We start from the raw sequence: 20,971 nt of genomic DNA, 5'->3' as shown, positions 1-20,971 counted from the left end.
ATATATCCATAAAATTTAAATTACTATCTAATTTCGTTAATAATTTAACATTCAATAGTTTACTATTAATAATAATACACAAGGTATAAATTTACAATTAAAACTCTCCTTATATTTTTACACAAAATAAAAATCCTCTCTTTAAATTAAATTAAATTTAAAAATATTATTGAAAATTCATGAATTATGAAATTATCTCAATTATACTTTTAAATAATTTAAATATATTGCATGATATTTTTAAAATTTTAAGAGTGTAAATAGATATTTTACCCTTACTTCTAGTTTGAGAGTGTAAATATGTATTTTTTGGTAAACACTTTGTTGGTTTGGCTTTTAAATAAATAAATAAAAATAATAAATTTAAATATTTATAAAAACTAAATTAAACTGAATTATGAAAAAAATTAATCTAAATTGAATTGATCTATTCAATTCAGATAAACTTTTTAAATAATTTTTTTTATTTTTTACCTCTTTTATTTTAAATATTATATAATTTAATTAAAAAATTTTAATTTTAATTAATAATAATAATAATTAATTAATTCGATTAAATCTTGTTAAATTTTTTTAATCAAAGCGGATATAAACTGAAATAAGATAATATTAACTTTTTTTTTAAATTTAAATTTTAATGAAATTTTAAAATTTACATTAATTTAATTCAATCCGTAATTTAATACCAACGACTGCTTACCCTTATTTCGAATGTAAACTTTCAACCTTCATTAGGAGATGGACTCAAATTTGACTTTCAAGGGACCCATTAACGAAATTTCGTTATATTCAATGTATTATATAAAGTAAAAAAATATACATAAACATAACTCATTTGATTTAGATATGTAGTCGCAGTAACGAAATTTGTCAAAATAATCACACTAATATAGAATATAAATATTATTAAGAAAATACTGAACAATATATAATATAACTTTCTTTTAAATTATTCAACTTATAATAAAAATTGAAATTGAAAAAGTTTAAAATATGTATAGAAGTAAGAGATAAATGTGTTAATTATTATTTAAAATATTTTAATAAAATCATTTATATATATATATATAATTATTATTTAATTTAAAAAAATTTATTAATTAATCTTTCAAATTTAAAAAATACATTCAAACATTTTTAATTTTTTTAAAAATTTATTAATTAATTTCACTATTAATTTTTACTATTTTATTATTTAGGTATTTTAATTTTAAAAAATTATTATTTAATTTATATAATATAAAAAAATTTATTCATTAATTTTAAAATTTTAAAAATTTAATGATTAATAAATTTTTTATATAATAAAAATTAAATAATAATTTTTTCCAAATTAAAAAAAAAAAGTGAAGGGGGAGACTCTTGATGGATGAACAATTGCCCATATGATGTCCACATGCATTCCCCAAGTTTTGTATTAATATCTCAAGCGTGATGTTTAAATTTGAATTTTGGAGGAAAAATTACTATTTAGTATTTGATACAGATAAATTCATTAATTAAAATTTTAATTTTAAAAAATATATTAAAATATTTTTTTATTAATTTTAGTTGTTAAAACAATTAATTAATAAATTTTTTAAAAATTTAAAAAATTAATTAATAAATTTTTAAAATTATAAAAATTAAATAGTAAAATATTTAATAAAAAATAAATAAATAATTAAGTATTAAATTTTTTTAGATGTTAAAAATATTTTAATATATTTTTTAAAATTAAATAATTAATTAGTGAATTTTTTATTTTATAGAAATTAAATAATAATTTTTTAAATTTAAATTACGTTAATTATTTAAATATTTTATAATTTTTAATAAAAAATTAAAATTTTTATTATAATATAATATTATTTATATTAAAAAAATTATTTTATTTAATAAAATTTTATATTTTATTTTATTTAAATTATATATTTTATATTATCCAAAATTTCGTATTATATTTAAACTCTACCTCTCTAAATTAATTTTATAATTTAATTATCACCCATTATTCTATAATTATTTTTTTATAAGTAAATAATTTATTTTATCCAAGATTACAGGAGCACTATTCACAGTCACAGCCGCCCCGTTAAAATGTGAAAAGGACCAAAACGGGCACCTACATATTGAGTTCCCCGAAACGTCTAGGCGCAAAGTCGCTGTCCAGTATCCATCTTTCAACTTTCCACTCCTTGCATTGCTTGTTTTTTGCTCAATCTCCACTACTTATTTGTTTCTGCCGCTGTACTCCGACCACCGGTCTGTTGAGCCTTCTCTTCACTTGATCCGTCTTTCCGAGGAGGCGCGTAGTTTACACAAAAGTATGCTCCTTCTTTCTTCCTTTCGCTTCCGGAGAAAGTGCAAGAAATGAGTCTGAATTGCAATCGGAATTTTCTCTACTGTTTTTTTTTTTTATTGATTCGTTTAACTCCACCTCTGGTCCTAGACGGCTGTGTTTTTATTTTTTCTTTCTCTTAAAGTTTTTTCTTCGGTTTTCTACGAAATTAAAACACAGGTGTGGAGTGTTTTGATCGAGAATTCTTTGTTATTGGAGTTTAGTTAGCTTGTAAACGTGTAGAATTCTTTTAATTGACCGGTTTATTTTATGTAATCATTCTTAGTGTTAATTATTGTAATCAAGCGAAATAAGCATTAGATTACCTGTGCAATATTTTGAGCTAAATAAGCATTAAATTCATGCACATTTTTATGCATATCAGTAGTGTTTTTCTTAATTGTTTTGTGATGTTTCTTTTTTGTGTGGATTCAGTTCATTTTATTTACAATCATGTCGAGGAAGATGCTTATTGATGGAGAGCTGAATCAGTCTAATGAACAAGAGTCCCATTACGATTTTGACTTGTTTGTAATTGGAGCTGGAAGTGGCGGTGTTCGTGCTTCTAGGTTTTCAGCTAACTATGGAGCTAAGGTATATTACCTCCTGAGCATTCAACCATGTGGCTATGGAAATAGGAGGAGAAAAAAAAAGGGGAAATTTATGTTGATTTTCATGTGGGTGGGGAAATCAAATCCTCATTAATTTATTCTGTGGATAAGTTTACTAATATGTATGAAGAGAAAAAAAGAAGTATTTTGATGGCATGTATAATGCCATGTAACTTGATGAATAAGAATGCGCCACTTCGACACACCAGCACAAACAAATTGCATCACAACTCATAATAATGAAAACAGCTTGGCGAATTTAGTTCAATTTTGTTTTTCTATTTTCATTTTTCTCTTAGGGGTACTGAACTACTGATCCAATTTATGTTACTTTTTGCAATGATACAAGTGTTTCAGCTCCTGTTGTGACCATGCAAGCTTTTATGCTTTTATTATTGTTTAGCTCAATGTTTTCATTCCTTTGCTTACCTGAGTATTTAAAGGTTAATTCACCACTAATTGTTTTTCTGTTATTTTTCAAGGTTGGGATTTGTGAGCTTCCTTTTCACCCAATCAGCTCAGAAGTAGTTGGAGGAGTTGGTGGAACGTAAGTTCATTGAAACATATATTGCTAGAGAATAGGAAGAATACTTTACAAAGCTGTTTCAAATGTGCTAAATACAGTTTCTTGGAGTAAGATAACAGGAATGTTGGTATAAAAATCTTGCAAGCAGTGGAAGTTGAGGAACTTTGAGTAATGAGACATGCCACTGATATGTTGTGTAATGTTATGATACTATGAGACATGCTATGATGCTGTGAGACATGCTTTTGATATTGTGTTGATGTCATATGAAGCATTGTGTTAATTATGAAAACCTCTATCACGTTTACTTTCTAATGTGTTGCATGTTTGCCATTAAATTTGTTCTGGATTTTACTGTAGATGAATTCTGTGAAACCATAGTTTCTCACATTCTATAGTCCATATTGCATTTTGCTTCTGAAGGTGTGTTCTTCGCGGTTGCGTTCCCAAGAAGATTCTTGTCTATGGAGCATCTTTTGGAGGTGATATTGAGGTGAGAATACAAAATTTATTAGAACCTTATTACTGGAGTTTGCTGAATGTTTAGTTGAAAGTCTCATTAAATTGTAAGTTTTTCTCTTCGAGAGCCTTCGGGATTATTGAATGCTTGCAGACATTGGACTCTAAATTGATATGCTTTGAACATTAAGTTTAATATTTTAGAGATATTAAGTTGACTGGAAATTGACTCTTCCAGTTATTTTTTTGGACTTCAGAATTTGTGATTCTCAAAGGAAGGGAGAGACAGTCATGATTAAAATAATCCAAACATTCTTTTAGCAATTTTGCAATATCACTTATTCTCTTCCATTTCTCCTAGAAAATTATCCTTGTATGGGTGGACACTTTGGAGATAAGGAATTTATTTCCATGCAATTGGCTTCTATGTTGAACTGATAATATGTGCTTTTATTTATACTTCTTTTCTTGTATGTTTATAAAGTGACTATTAAGGTTAAGTGGATGTATGTTGTTGATTTTTTTTTTGTAGGATGCCAGGAACTATGGATGGGAAATAAATGACAAAGTTGATTTCAACTGGAAAAAGCTATTGCAGAAGAAGGTAGCTGGATTTTAATGTGAGATGTATTAGTGTGATTATTATCACTATCTTGTATGCTCCCTTTCTAGTGCTATTTTCCTTTCATTCATTTGGCAACTATTTTTGAATAAAATCTAATGAAAACGTGGGTGTCAACTTCTTAGGACAAAACACTGCTTTCTTATTTACAAATTTAGGCTCTAAGTATGAATTCTGCGGTAATTTCTAGTCTCAATTCATCTATAAACAAGTTTGGGCTGTGGTGCTGCAGGTGACAAACTCTTTGTGAATAGAGGGAGAGGGTGCATGGTTTCTCATGGGCTTTATTGACGCGGAACCCTATGGCACTTAATCCTCAAACCCCGTCGCACCTCTGATATAGATTCCAAGAACGTGGATAAACCACCCTCTATAGCACCCTAAGCTTAGCGAAGCTAGAACACTAATAACGGAAGGATTTTGTAGAACGGATCAGAAGAACGCCACAATCGAAATTGATAAGTTGGTCTGATTCGTGATGCAATCAATGAAAGAAGCAAACTCTCACTCTCTCAAAGAAGGCCGAAATTTGCATAAGCAAATCTGAATTAAATTTGTCAAAAAAAACAAAGAGTGTCTGATATAAGAATTTAAGGCCTTATTTATAGTGTAAGGCAAAAACCTAAACCTAGTTGGAAAAGGAAAACAAATACTAAGTCAGAATTCCTATCCCAACAGGGAAACAAGCTAAAATAACAAAAATAACTGCCAAGTCTTTAAAAACCAACCACATTCTCGTATGCCTCAATAGTTCCAGCAGAAACCACAACCTGCTTATGGTTCGGGCTGATTCTCCACTATCTTCCTCCATGATGTGCTCCAAAATTAACTTCCACAAAACACAAAAGTATCTTCGGCTAACTGAATGTCGCGAGCGCGACTTTGATAATGGTAGCGAGCGCTACAAATCTTCAATTTGCTTCTGTTTCATCCATGCATACACCCAGCAACGTAATCAGCTTCGAATGACCTTCAAGTTCCTTCTCGCACTTATCCCTAGCAATTTCAGTCATCTCTCTTGTAATAAATTCTTGAATATGCAATCCAAGAGTAACGCCGTACTTCCTTGCTTTATTCCTTGTCAATGGTCCTTGTTGTAGCTCCAAGGGATCCTTGCCTTGCTTCCCATGCTGGTTCACATCATTCTCCCCTTCTTTAAAAAGATTTGTCCTCAAATCTGCATCGTCATAAGGAGACAAATCAGAAACATTAAAAGTGGCACTAACACCATACTCACCAGGCAAGTCAATCTTATAAGCATTGTCATTGATCTTCTCCAAGATTTGAAATGGACCATCACCACGCGCATCCAGCTTATTCTTCCTTTGATGTGGGAACCTCTCCTTGCGAAAATGCACCCAAACCCACTCTCCAGGAGCAAACACCATCTTCTTGCGACCCCTATTCGCATTATCAGCATACGTCTTGTTTTTTTTCTCCATGTTAGCTCGTGCTTTCTCATGCAAAGCTTTCACCAAGTCAGCTTTCTTCTCTCCATCTAAACTTACAAGTTCATTAGAAGGTAATGGCAAAAGATCAAGAACAGTTAGCGGATTAAAGCCATAAACTAGCTCAAATGGCGAATAACCTGTAGAAGAATGAATAGAACGATTATAAGCAAATTCAATAAAAGGTAAACAATCTTCCCAAGTAGCCAAATTCTTACCCACTATAGATCGCAATAACGTACCAAGAGTACGATTCACAACTTCAGTTTGCCCATCTGTTTGTGGATGACAAGTAGTAGAGAATAAAAGCTTAGTTCCTAGTCTACTCCACAAAACACGCCAAAAATGGGACAAGAACTTTGTATCCCTATCAGAAACAATAGTCCGAGGCACTCCATGTAAGCGCACAACATTGCGAAAGAACAAATCAGCAACAACTTTCGCATCATCAGCTTTATGACATGCAATGAAATGTGCCATCTTACTAAACCTATCAACCACCACAAAAATACTATCTCTACCTCTCTTAGTTCTAGGCAAACCAAGCACAAAATCCATGCTAATATCAATCCAAGGAGAACTAGGTACAGGCAATGGCATATAAAGACCATGAGGCATAGACTTAGATTTCGCCTGTCTACATGCAATACAAGCAGAACATAACTTCCCAACATCCTTACGCATAGATGGCCAATAAAAATGCTCAAACAGAATATCATAAGTCTTAGACACACCAAAATGCCCCATTAAACCACCACAATGAGATTCCAAAACAAGCAATTCACGCATGGAACATCTGGGCACACATAATTTATTTCCCTTAAATAAATATCCCTCATGCCTATAAAATGAATTAAAAGCTCCTTGTTCACATGCAACATAAACATTGCCAAAATCAACATCACCAACATACAAGTTCTTAATATACTCAAATCCAAGCAACTTAGAACTCAAAACAGAAAGTAATGTATATCTCCTAGACAACGCATCAGCAACAACGTTATCTTTACCTTGCTTGTACTTAATCACATATGGAAATCTCTCAATTCGTTCGATCCACTTACCATGCCGTTTGTTCAACTTACCTTGGCCCTTCAAATGCTTGAGGGATTCATGGTCAGTATAAATCACGAACTCCTTTGGCAGCAAGTAATGCTCCCACACGTCCAACGTCCTCACCAAAGCATGTAACTCCTTGTCATATGTAGAATAACTCAGTTGTGCACCATTGAGTTTTTCACTAAAATATGCTATTGGCTTCTTCTCTTGCATCAGCACAGCCCCAATACCTACACCAGAAGCATCACATTCAATCTCAAAAATTGAATCAAAATTAGGCAAAGCTAAGACAGGTGTAGATGTCAACTTCCCTTTCAAATTCTCAAACGCCTTTTGCTGCTCTTCTCCCCACTGAAATCCAACCTCCTTTTTGATAATGCTAGTGAGTGGTGCTGCAATGGTAGAAAAATCCTTCACGAATCTTCTATAGAAACTTGCTAGCCCATGGAAGCTCCTCACTTCAGTCACATTCTTAGGAACAGGCCATTCCTGTATAGCTTTCACTTTCTCTTCATCAACTTCTAATCCCTGTGCACTCACAACAAAGCCAAGAAAAACAAGCCTATCCATGCAAAATGTGCATTTCTTAAGCTTGGCATATAAGTTTTCTGTTCTCAAAGCTTCCAACACTATCCTAACATGCTCTAAATGCTCATCTAATGTCTTACTATAGATCAGAATGTCATCAAAATAAACAACAACAAATCTGCCCAAATAAGCTCTCAAAACATGGTTCATTAATCTCATAAATGTACTCGGTGCATTAGACAACCCAAAAGGCATTACTAACCACTCATATAGCCCATATTTTGTTTTAAAAGCTGTTTTCCACTCATCCCCAGGTTTCATACGAATTTGATGATATCCACTCATAAGATCAATTTTAGTAAAATACCTTGCACCATGTAACTCGTCCAACATGTCGTCAAGTCGTGGAATGGGATGTCGATACTTCACCGTGATCTTATTTACAGCCCTACAATCGACACACATCCTCCACGTGCCATCTTTCTTTGGTACCAGCAAAACAGGAACGGCACAAGGGCTTAAGCTCTCTCTAATCAAGCCTTTCTCCAACAGCTCCTCCACTTGTCGTTGCATCTCCTTGGTCTCCATTGGGTTACTTCGATATGCTGGTCTATTTGGAATCGTCGAACCAGGTATGAAGTCGATTTGGTGTTCAACTCCCCTTAATGGCGGTAAACCACTAGGCAGCTCCTCTGGAAACACATCTTGAAAATCCTGCAACATAGACACAAAACTAGAAGGCAAATGGTCAAGTGAAACATCAACATTAGTAAACAAAGTTTCTTTATATCTAATGAGCAATAACGGCTGCTCGTTAGATATTGCAAATTTAAGCTCTCTTGGTTTCGCATAAAAAGTTTGTTTCACCTTTCCTTGGTTTTCTCTCACCAATGGGCCATTTATTTGGTTATTTTCTTTTCTGGCCTCCTTTCCCAATTTCTTCTCACATTCACTCTCCTTATCATGTTCTCTCGCACTTCCCTTAATTTTTAAAGTAGCACCCCTTTTGGTCGAATCTTGCTTTGCTTTTTCATGCATCTTCCGATGATCTTCATACACCTCCAACGGTGATAATGGTACAAGAGTAACCAGCTTTCCTTCATAGGTAAATGTGTACCTATTTGAATACCCATCATGCTGCGCCTTCCTATCAAATTGCCATGGTCTTCCTAACAACATATGGCCAGCTTGCATAGGAACTACATCACACAACACTCCATCTTTATACCAGCCTATAGAGAATGGTATCTTCACTTGTTTAGTAACCTTCACCTCTCCACTATCATTAAACCATTGTAGTCTATATGGATGTGGATGTTTTAAACAAGTTAATTTCAGCTTCTCCACCATTGTCTCACTTGCAGCATTGGTGCAACTACCACTGTCAATGATGAGCATACAAACTTTACCCTCAACTAAACATCTAGTATAAAATATGTTATCTCGTTGCTCTAGACCTTCTTCTTTCACTTGCATATTCAAAGCACGCCTATTAACTAACATATCACCACGTTCAGCAACCAACGCATTCTCAACTTCTTCTTCACACTCATCAACATCATCAAGCATATCATTCATATCATTATTATCACCATCACTATGGTCAGAATCAGAAACTAAACCCCCATCATCAGTAGCAATCATAACTCTCCTATTTGGACATTGAGATGCAATATGCCCATTTCCTAAACATTTGAAACACTTAATATTTCTACTAGGAGTAGTATTAGGAATACCTGACTGCTGCTTATTTGAACCTCCATTCATCCCTTTTCCACTTGTAGGTGGAGGATTGCTCCTTTGGAAGGAATTCTTGAAATCTCCACCTTTTGAGGGCAAATCATTTGAAGACCCCTTAAAGGTTGAACTACTTCCTCCCACATTCTGGAACTTCCCATATTTGGTGGAGCTCTTGTTCTTGATTTTCCTTTCAATCTTCATGGCCTTCTCAACTAACTCTTCCATGGAATTGTAATCATACATTTCCAGCTCACTTGCAATGTTGGAATTTAGACCTCCCAGAAATCTGGACATTAGCCTTTGTTCATCCTCCTCAATGTCAGCCCTGGCCATGGTCATCTCCATCTCCTTGTGGTATTCTTCAACACTCTTACCACCTTGGACCAGTCTTGCCAACCTATTATACAAATCCCTATAGTAATGAGAAGGAACAAACCTTGTTCTCATTAAGTCTTTCAAGGCCTCCCACTCCGGCACGGGTCGCAATCCTTTTCCTCTTCTACTAGACTTGAGTTGATCCCACCAGAATGTAGCATATCCCCTAAATTCCACGGCTGCGATATGGGACTTCTTTTCTTCTGAGTAATTATGACACTCAAAAATTTGTTCCACCTTTCGCTCCCATTCAATGTATTCTTCCGCATTGTTATTCCCTTTAAATTCGGGTACCTTCATCTTGATGGAACTAAGGTCATTGTCAGTCACAATTTGGTAGTTTTCAGCCACCTCTTCCTGATCACCTCGACCTCCTCTTGCTGCTCTCCTAATGACCTCCTCTTCGCCTCCTCTTGGTAAGATTCGTTGTGGTAATCTCACTGGAGGTGCGGGCTGTTGTACCCTCTCCCTCATCATTAGATTCATGTTCTCTTGTAGGGTGGCCATCATTCTTGCCATCTCTTCCATCTTCTCATTACTTTGCTGTATATATGTCTCAAAATTGCTAGAAATTGAGGCAACATCTTTACCATTCCCACTAGTCATGACCACAACAGAGAAACTCACAAGAAACAATTAGTAACTGAAAGAAAGAATTCACAAGTGTTTCGCTCTTACCTCACTATTGCTGATTCTTCGATTGCACTTCAGAACCAAGGTTCACTCACCAATCTGCCAAGTACGTTCAAAAAGGTAGGATCCTAATCCCTAGACACCTAGAAGACAACTTGACAAGTATCCGGAGGCAGCACAAGAACGTTTGCACTACACGATTGAAAACTAAGTATCGAAACAAACAAATGATACTCAGCAATGTAATGGAATTTCAACGCTAGCTCAAAAAACAAAATAGAAACAAGAGGGCAATAAAATAGACAATTCTGGTCAGAATGTATCAAAACCAACTCGCTCTTGGTAAGCTGATTTATGGACCTAAATCTTCTACCCCAAACGCTGGTTTGAAGACACCCCAAGAATGCTACTATACTATGCAATTTGAAATAAAAGAACAGCAGCCCCTCAATGGTGGAAAAAAAATCTGAAGCGAAATTTTCACTTAATTGTAACCCACCTAGAACTGATCCTTAATACTTAAATAGCAAGACTAAAAAGAAAATTTTTTTGTTGGAGCATTTTTTTTTTTTTTTTTTTTTTTTTTTTTTTTTTCCTCTCACTATCCCCTTGCTTGGGTCTCAAGCAACACCACACGAAATTCTTGAGTGTGTATCAAAAAAAAAAAAAAAAAAAAAAAAAAAAAAATTCACTAACAGATTCAGTTCGAAGGGAAATAATGGCTGCGAAAAGAAACTGAATTGCCAAATAACAAAATAGCAAGCAACACAATGATTTTGGATGGACAATCCAGGACCTAACAATTGGAATCGAATTGAACAGAAACGAATTGAAGACAATGAACCCTAACGAAATTCGAAACTAAGATACCAAAAAACGAAAATATAACACAGCCCTAGAAAGACAGATAGATAAAGATTTACCTGTTGTTGGCTCTGATACCAAATGACGCGGAACCCTATGGCACTTAATCCTCAAACCCCGTCGCACCTCTGATATAGATTCCAAGAACGTGGATAAACCACCCTCTATAGCACCCTAAGCTTAGCGAAGCTAGAACACTAATAACGGAAGGATTTTGTAGAACGGATCAGAAGAACGCCACAATCGAAATTGATAAGTTGGTCTGATTCGTGATGCAATCAATGAAAGAAGCAAACTCTCACTCTCTCAAAGAAGGCCGAAATTTGCATAAGCAAATCTGAATTAAATTTGTCAAAAAAAACAAAGAGTGTCTGATATAAGAATTTAAGGCCTTATTTATAGTGTAAGGCAAAAACCTAAACCTAGTTGGAAAAGGAAAACAAATACTAAGTCAGAATTCCTATCCCAACAGGGAAACAAGCTAAAATAACAAAAATAACTGCCAAGTCTTTAAAAACCAACCACATTCTCGTATGCCTCAATAGTTCCAGCAGAAACCACAACCTGCTTATGGTTCGGGCTGATTCTCCACTATCTTCCTCCATGATGTGCTCCAAAATTAACTTCCACAAAACACAAAAGTATCTTCGGCTAACTGAATGTCGCGAGCGCGACTTTGATAATGGTAGCGAGCGCTACAAATCTTCAATTTGCTTCTGTTTCATCCATGCATACACCCAGCAACGTAATCAGCTTCGAATGACCTTCAAGTTCCTTCTCGCACTTATCCCTAGCAATTTCAGTCATCTCTCTTGTAATAAATTCTTGAATATGCAATCCAAGAGTAACGCCGTACTTCCTTGCTTTATTCCTTGTCAATGGTCCTTGTTGTAGCTCCAAGGGATCCTTGCCTTGCTTCCCATGCTGGTTCACATCATTTATTATTTCAGTTTGTTTTGAAGAATGCTACGTTTACAGCTTCAAATTTAGTTTGCACTCTCATTTCAATGTTTCTTCTGTAACATTAAATCACCGGTCTCTTTGCACGATTTTTGTTAATAAAATTATTATAGGTTAGTGAATTGCATATGCCTTTGTATATTTTGTTTATATTTTGTTCTTGTCAAAATTCCAGACAGATGAAATAACAAGGTTAAATGGAATTTACAAGCGGTTACTGTCTAATGCTGGGGTTAAACTGTTTGAAGGAGAGGGAAAGGTTGTTGGGCCTAATGAAGTTGAGGTGATACAACTAGATGGCACTAAATTGAGCTTTTCGGCAAAACACATACTGATTGCAACTGGAAATAGAGCTCAGCGTCCTAATATTCCTGGGCAGGTTGATTTCTTGGTTCTCTTCCTGTTTGGAAACTGATGCTTGTTGGGTTCTCTGTGACCATGCAACTAAATTTTGGGTCATGGTTTTCCATATATTTTACTCTGTATTAGTTTGTGATTTTTGTTTATATTGTATTTTATTTTAACCCATGTGCGCTTATCTGTTTCAAACTTGAATTGGTAAAATAGTTAACGGTGGCAACTAATAGGTATTTCCAAATCTGTGTTTTTGACATTGTCAATTTGTCAGAGAAAATAAGATAAAGTATGTTGAAAGTTACACACTCATGGTGTACAAGCATTATATGGCTGTGTGTGGCTCATTCCAGAAAATTACAAATTGCAGCTATATATTCATTGATAGGCACTTTGCAGTTGGATGCAAACTTAAAAAGAAGTGAATTTATTTATTAGAATTCCTAAATCAATCTGTGCAAGAATGTGTATTCAAGTTTACAATATGATTGGAAGTCTCATTGCATCTCCCTTAAGTTATTCCTGGTAGAATAACAAGTAGTTTCACTATGGTGTCATATTAATTTGATCAACTGACCTTGGTTTTGAGATGGCCCCAGAAAGTAAGATTATAGTGGCAGAGTAGTAGGTTCTCTTGAAATTTGCAATTTTGTTTCATGATTTAGTAAGTTCCCAATTTTTAGTGTATTTGGTTGGATACATGCTGAATTTGGTTGTTATCGGTGGACTTACTAATTGTAATAAATTATCTATCACTAAAAAATTGTCTCTGTACTCGATCTTTTTCTGATGTCATGGTCTCTAAGATGTTCTGCCTTTTTCTTTCTTCCTTGTTTTTCTTATTTGTTTCCTTGATCATCAAGGAACTGGCTATAACATCTGATGAGGCATTGAGTCTGGAAGATATGCCCAAACGTGCTGTAATACTTGGTGGAGGGTAAAGCTCTACATCTTAAATTGTGGTGTTAACTAATTATTGTTTGCTTATTATGTGCATGATGTTGGATGATTATTTCCTCTTCTTTTTTAGGTACATTGCTGTTGAGTTTGCTTCAATATGGCGTGGCATGGGTGCCACTGTGGACCTGGTTTTTAGAAAGGAACTTCCGTTGAGGTTGTTGCATTGTTTTTATTTAAATATTCAAGGTGCTTATTTTCAAAATGAAGTTCCTAGTTTGCTACCTTTTGATTATTCATTATCTACTTTTTTTAACCTTCTTTTAATCAAGTCTACATAGGACTAGTGATTTTAGAGGCAATGCTGATGATACTTTAATTTTGAGTAATGCCCTGGAAAAGGACGTTAGAGTGCTGGTTGGAATTGGACATTTGGAAATTTGGATATGACCATTTCCTTTTTTGGCAATATTGACAAGAAAAGATGAATGCTTTTGCTTGGAAGCTTGAGCATCCCTACAAATGGTTGAATAGGAATATAGTTATGACTATAGCCCTTGGTTAATTTACTGAAGGCAAAAATGATTTATTGATATTATGGATGACTGGTTACAGAGGAGCCTTTTCATTATAATACTTAATTTAGTACTTTATTTAAAGTACTTATCATACCTAATTATAAAAAAAATTTAATAATAAAAAAATATACAAAATATATAGTGTATAGATGAATATTTATAGATATTAAATATTAAAATCCATATCCATGTATTATATTATATAGAAAATATGGAAAAAAATTTTGCTTCCAATAGGATTTGAACCTTTAAGCAATATTTAAATCATGGGACGCCTAACCTTTTTCTTTTAGGTCATTTCTGATGTTGATAATTGATAGTAGTATGCAGCGTAATAATAGAGATTGCATATAACCATGGGTGTAAAATTTTTGTTATGGATACAGCTCATATATTGTTTCTTGTAAGTTGGCAGTACAAAGAATACGTTGACCAAATATGCCTTCTTTCTGCATATCTGACAATTATGATCTATGTCTCCTGAGGAATATTGTTTTGAAGTGTTCTATTCCCAGTGATATAATAGTTGGAAGCTTGATTATTTGTTTGTATCATGTACAGTGATGGGGTATTCAAGTATTTTGCTAGTCTGGTTTTCTGATAAAGTGATATTTGCAAATAAGGAGATTTTCTGCCTTCTATGGGTTTAATTTAAAGTCTGAATCTGCCATTTTATTGACAATTATGTATACAGAGGTTTTGATGATGAAATGAGGGCAGTTGTTGCAAGAAATCTGGAAGGCAGGGGGATAAATTTGCATCCCAGGACAACTTTGACGCAGGTAATTATGATTTGTAGGGTTTGTCATTGATGCAGCATACATCACTTTGATTTCGTCCTACTTATTTCTGCCCCATGGAACATTTTTCTTGTATTTTCAATTTATATTGATTGTAATTACCTTGTGTTAATCACACTACCCGTAAATACAGTTAATTAAAACAGAGGATGGCATAAAAGCTTTTACAGATCATGGAGAAGAGTTATCGGCAGATGTTGTGCTCTTTGCTACTGGTAATGACAATTCCTGATGAATTTCATGCAATGTTATTGAAATCAAATTTTTATCTGCTCTTTGTAGCTCAAAGCTATTTTAGATTGTACTAGAACCTTAAAACATAAGTTTGGCAAAAGTGTGACATATGAGTCTGGTGGATAGGAAATAGCAAAACCGCCCCAAGAATTTAGCATCAAATTGGTCTGTATCTGTTTTACCATTGGTAGGTTCATAAGCAGAATTTACTTGAAAATTTATGAGTATTGAGTAATAAAAATTAATTTTAGTGAATAAAAAGGGAAAAAAAAAATCTCATTGGCATTAGTTTTGTAGAGATCTTATCTTTTATTTCCTTTCTTTTCCTTTGACTTCCCCCTTTATGCCCCCTGATTCTATCTTCATTCTTTTACCCTCTTGTGATTTCTCTTCACTATTGATTCTTGATCTCCACATTTATAATTTTCAATATATAGTTCCTTTTTGTCCATCTTTCTCTATGATAATCACTGGTCTCACTGTTTGATGCGTGCATAGGGGGTAATAATTTTTGGTGTGTTTCAAATTGGCCACTAGTTGATCCTGGGGTTTCCCACACTATTGATTTAAAAAGAGAAAAAAAAATGAGCCTCCTCCAAAGATTTCACAATCTTCCTATTTCACGTTCTCGTTTAAAAATATTCTATGTTTGAGAATGAACATTGTAGACTGAAATGATCGCAAGAAATATCCCTCTGATCTGGAGAGTTTTTTAGGAGTGCAAGTGTTAATTAATTAATAATTTGATCAAGACTTGCTGGGAATAGTTTCAGTACTGCACGCCAACATTCCACCTAGATGTTTATTCACACATATTGTTATTGTTATTATTTTCAATGTTGAAGGGACTCCATGTCTCCATCCCTTCTTTTGTATATTGTTGTTAGTCTGTTATTTGTGGCAGCATTCTTCTTTAATTTGTTACAGGTCGGATGCCCTATACAAAGAGGTTAAATTTGGAGTCTGCAGGTGTGGAGCTTGATAGTACAGGAGCTATTAAGGTCAGTAGGTATTGATATTCTGAGTTCTACTTATAATCGAGTGCACAATCAAAATATTTAAATTTCAATGCTAGCTTTTGTCTTCTAGTCATGTTTTTTATTGGATAACTGTGTCCAGCATGCATACAGCTACTATTTTTGTGGTGTCCCTTTATGTCCTTGACAATGAGGGTATTATTTTGGCTTCCTAAGTAGAGAAGTTTTCTCCACCATGGTTAAGGTGTTGAAACCTTTATTTGCGCAACAAAATGTGAAGTGTATATGAAAGGCTTATGCATGTTTTGATGCTCCACTGTAGTTATGATGTACATGTCGTATGCTGCACGCCCATGAATGGTTTATCTATGGAGTTTCAGCGTGCACCATTTGAGCAAAAGCATGAGACTTCCATGGTCTCTATGCTTTTATATGGTAACTCAATAATGTTGGACTGCCAGTGGTGGTGGAAGCAACGGATCAAGCTATCCAGCTGCATGGAAACCATATTTGTGCTTGGTGTCTCAATGTTTATGTCCATTTTTGTGTTTTTTTTTTTTTCCTAACGCAACTCTTTTTTTTTTTTTTTTTAACTCTATTTGCTAGTTATTGTCACCATATGGCATGGCAGAGTTGCACATGGACAATTTACTATGCAGTACGCTTCACATTTATACAAGTTATATCATCTCTCATCTCATTGGTTTTCTTGTTCAGGTTGATGAGTACTCACGCACCAACATACCTAGCATATGGGCTGTTGGTGATGTCACAAACCGGATGAATCTCACCCCTGTGGCCTTAATGGAGGGAACATGCTTTGCAGTAGGTGTTCCATGGATATCTCTTTTTCATTTCTTAATTGTATTCCCATTGAATTTATTTTTCTTTCTAGTTCATACTGCCGTCCACAGAAATAAATCAGGTGTTCAATAGTCCTACCTTTTTATTGCATACAGAAAACTGTGTTTGGTGGTCAACCTTGCAAACCAGATTATAGGGATGTACCATGTGCTGTATTTAGGTAACAGTTTCTCTTATCATATGGGTTCTTTGTCCTGTAAATTTCTCTTTGAACTTTTTTTTATTTTTGCATACCCAGAATAATAAGTCCTAGTTGTACATTTTTTTTAACATACCCGGGCATGCATCAGAATGATATCTGATGTTGTGCGTAGTCCTTTGCCCAATTATGAGCTTCTGCATATTTTAACATACACTTGTTGTTTTTTCTTGTTTTGGTGAGCAAGGAGAATGACAATATCGAAAAAGCATACATGCAGACTGCAACTACCTTGTGGTTATTAGTTGATCATTTTATCTTCTATAGCAATCATTGATGTGCAATCTGCTGCTTTACAGCATACCGCCTCTTTCTGTAGTAGGCCTTAGTGAAGAGCAGGCAATAGAGCAAGCACAAAATGATATATTGGTTTTCACTTCATCCTTCAATCCTATGAAGAATACTATCTCTGGGTATGTGTAGCAATTGATTTTTATTTTTTTTTACTAAATGTATTATGATACTGTGAAATAATAACTAATTAGTATTTAAAGTGTTGCATTCATTAACAAGTAGTGCTGTTAAATGAAAACTTTTCAATTGTCAATGTAAGGCAGCCAGCTATTAATTTATTTAACTGAGAGTGTCAAGAACTCGGAGAAAAATTATTAGCATCTCATCTATTTGTCATAGACAGAATTAAATTGGGTTTAGAATGTCCTTTTCGATTCACAGTAGTATTGCTTCAGTTAATTTTGAACTTCCCATCTCTCATTTTTGCTGTATATTCTCTATGCTTCTTCAAACTGTTGTTTCATGACTCCATTTTTACTTTTTCTTGGCTTCTAGACGGCAAGAGAAGACAGTGATGAAGCTTGTTGTTGATGCTGAGACAGATAGAGTTCTTGGAGCTTCAATGTGTGGGCCAGATGCTCCTGAAATTATACAGGTATGTTTCCCCCCGCCTTTTTTATTTAGTTTCATGGATGGTTCTTCTGATAAAAGAATTTTGTGCATGCTAAATAGAGTTTCCTCCTTTTTGGTGATTTTTCAGGTTAATTACTACATGTTGTCGATAAGTTGCTTAATATGTTGAAATCATTATTGGAGCAATCCAAGCATTGTTATTTAACAATTTGTAGTTTGTTAAATCAATGAAAAATTGCAAGTAGTCTCTTTGCCACGTCAAATAATTATTTGGACATTTCATTGTAAGCAAGCAGAGTGCATTAGCAAGTGTAATTGGCCTTAAAACCTATTGAAGGGCTTCTGCAGTAGTTGCAATTCTGTAGTTTTGGAATACATGGAATGACCTTGCATGCCCGTGCCACCTACATTTCTTTGGCTTGTTTAACAGCCTCATGCATGACTAAAGGGGGAAATACAATTCATTTAAGCCGCCAAAGTGTTCTCAATTGTCAACCGAAATCCCGGTGTCCAGGCAGACACGGTGTAGTTGAGCTTTTCCATCTTTTACGGTCCCTTGCTAATCTCTATATTGTTGCAGGGAATTGCTGTTGCGTTGAAATGCGGAGCAACAAAGGCTCAGTTTGACAGCACGGTAAGCTCTTCTTTTCTATAGTTATGTGTGAGGCTTAAGGATAGCTACGTTGGTTGCCTCACTTTTTCTAGGAAATATTCTAGAGACTTCTTGCCATGTCCTTTTTTTTTTTCTTTTGGCAATCTTTGGTGTTCTTCCCTACCTGAATTACTAAGAAAGTTTCGTTACGTTATCCCACAGGTGGGAATACACCCTTCTGCTGCTGAGGAATTCGTGACAATGCGCTCGTTGACCAGGCGTGTTACTGCAGGAACCAAACCAAAGACGAATTTATAAAAAAAAAAAAATCATTGGGAGAGAGAAATCCAAGCACTGGTACGTTGGTTGAATGTTTCACTTGCACAATCAAAACCAATAATACCAGTTGGTTTTATATGAGATTTTGGAAACGGTGTAATTTTCTTATCATAATATTATATTACTTGGATCAGCATCCGTTTATCCTCGTATGTTGATGCTTAGCCAGCAGCATTACGGCAACACTATTTCTAACAATTTAATGTTGTGTAACGTTACATCTAATAAATTTTCATTAATCCTTCCGATATATCAAACCACTCTTTGTGAATTGAAGAAGACTCTCAACTCCAGAAACACCTACCAGGACGGTTACAGATTTGCAGTGTGAGAGCAGTTAGATTTAGCTCGGAATCTTGGATGGGCTTCTTCATTTTCTTTCTTTTTTTTGGGTCGAAGGACTTGGATGGCCTTTGGCACTGGCAGCTAAGGATTTTCACATTAGACAGGCTTTTAAAGCTGCAAAATAGGAGGGCGCTGTCGTTCTTCAAGTTCTAAACAATTTAGTTGCGGTTTCTATTTCAGTTTTAATTATACATTTATTTTGATTTTAAATTTAATTTCAATTTCAAATATTAATTTTTTATACATAAATTTAAACTTTTTATATTATATTTATCTTAAAATAATAAAAAATTTTAAATTTCTAACATCAAAATAATAATATTAATATAAAAAATATAGTATATTTTCTTTTATTCTTTATTTTTTTTATTTTAACTTCAAATTTATTTATATTTCCTTAATTAACAATTGTTTTCCTTATAATTTAATTTAATGTTAAGTATTAATATTTAATAAATTTATAATTGATATTAAAAAAAATATTATATTATTTTGTTAATTTTTTAAAAAAATAGTATATTTTTTAATAGTGATATTATATAAAATTTAGATTTTAAATATTATGAAAATATTAATAATGGTGTTCAAAGAATATTTTCAATGTGAAAAATATTGTTATTTATAAAACAAATATTTGTACTTAGCTTAGAAATAGTAAGGATAACAAAGCAAATAAATCAACTTGAATTTATTATTAATTTGTTTAAAATAAATATATTTTATTTTTAAGTAAAAAAATTTATTTTATAAATTAAAATAAATTAACTTCTATTAATAGAATTCAAATTTTTTTAAAAAAATGCATTACAAATAAAGGCTTAAAAAAACTAATATATATCAGGGATTAGTTCTGTCTTAACACATCAAGGATTTTCCATTTCTCATGGTTGTTATTAATGAAATATTCTTTAAAATATAAGTAATTGGTTGTTCTGTTTTAATAAAACAATCTTCTATCCCTTTTTTTTTCTTTTAATTCTTTTTATTTGCCATTATTATTTCCTTGCATGCTCTTTTTTTTTTTTTTAAAAAAAAAAAAGCTAACAGAGCTTTCTATTTCTTATTTTTATCTTTGCTATTTGATGCAGTTCTTTTTAAACTTCATCAATTGATAGAGCTAAGTGGTATCCATCCTCACCAACACATTCCTATAAAAAATTTATTATTTGATCCTCCACCTGATAATAAAATGTCATTTTATCCCATTAATTTTATAATTATTTTATTTACCCCTTAAACTTACAAATTATAAAATAAAATAATTTTCTAGCTATTTTTTTTTTATTACAATTTAACTCCTAAGAGAGAGATATTGTGTAGTAGATTTTCTACCGTTATACTTAACTTTTTTTTTCCCCCAAATCAGCTTATTTAATATGCTTTACTTGCCTAGTGGAACATTAAATCATGCATATAGCTGCTTTTGATTTTAAGAGTTAGATTATTTTACGGTTAACAAGTTTAATATAGACTTTACACAGAATTTTTTCTTCTTGAAAATAAATTAGGCTAAAATTATACTTTTACCTTTTTTTTTTTAAAAAAAAAAACAATTATCCTTGACTTCTCCAATGGTATGGATTGTCCCATGGAGAAGTCTATGTGAGTGCCTTGCCTTGGGTTTATTAATTAAGAGTTTGATGTAGACACGCCTTCTTTTAACTTCAGACCAGAATGCATCCTTTTCAACTTTGTCTAATAGATTAAGCCACCATACTTGAATCATATTTTCCCTTTTTATCTCCATCGTGATTAATTTAATTTTTTTTAAAACAACTCC

General features: G+C 33.3%; 1 protein-coding gene across 1 annotated transcript; it reads left to right on the top strand.

Moving 5' to 3' along the window:
* Positions 1–2,105: 2,105 nt before the first annotated feature.
* On the top strand, positions 2,106–19,103 carry LOC110611265 (glutathione reductase, cytosolic). The gene is made up of 17 exons (XM_021751471.2): positions 2,106–2,306; positions 2,756–2,914; positions 3,414–3,478; positions 3,881–3,950; positions 4,449–4,520; positions 12,321–12,524; positions 13,363–13,436; positions 13,530–13,613; positions 14,669–14,756; positions 14,908–14,989; positions 15,936–16,009; positions 16,703–16,810; positions 16,945–17,009; positions 17,348–17,461; positions 17,838–17,937; positions 18,496–18,549; positions 18,730–19,103. The coding sequence occupies exons 2-17, from the start codon at positions 2,774–2,776 to the stop codon at positions 18,823–18,825; spliced, it is 1,491 nt and encodes a 496-aa protein (XP_021607163.1). The 5' UTR covers positions 2,106–2,306; positions 2,756–2,773; the 3' UTR covers positions 18,826–19,103.
* Positions 19,104–20,971: the final 1,868 nt, after the last annotated feature.

Source organism: Manihot esculenta, chromosome 3 (genome assembly GCF_001659605.2).
Source record: "Manihot esculenta cultivar AM560-2 chromosome 3, M.esculenta_v8, whole genome shotgun sequence".
NCBI classification, from domain to species: Eukaryota; Viridiplantae; Streptophyta; class Magnoliopsida; order Malpighiales; family Euphorbiaceae; genus Manihot; species Manihot esculenta.
Note: the sequence above shows the minus strand (reverse complement) of the source record. Positions and strands in the feature narration are given on the sequence as shown.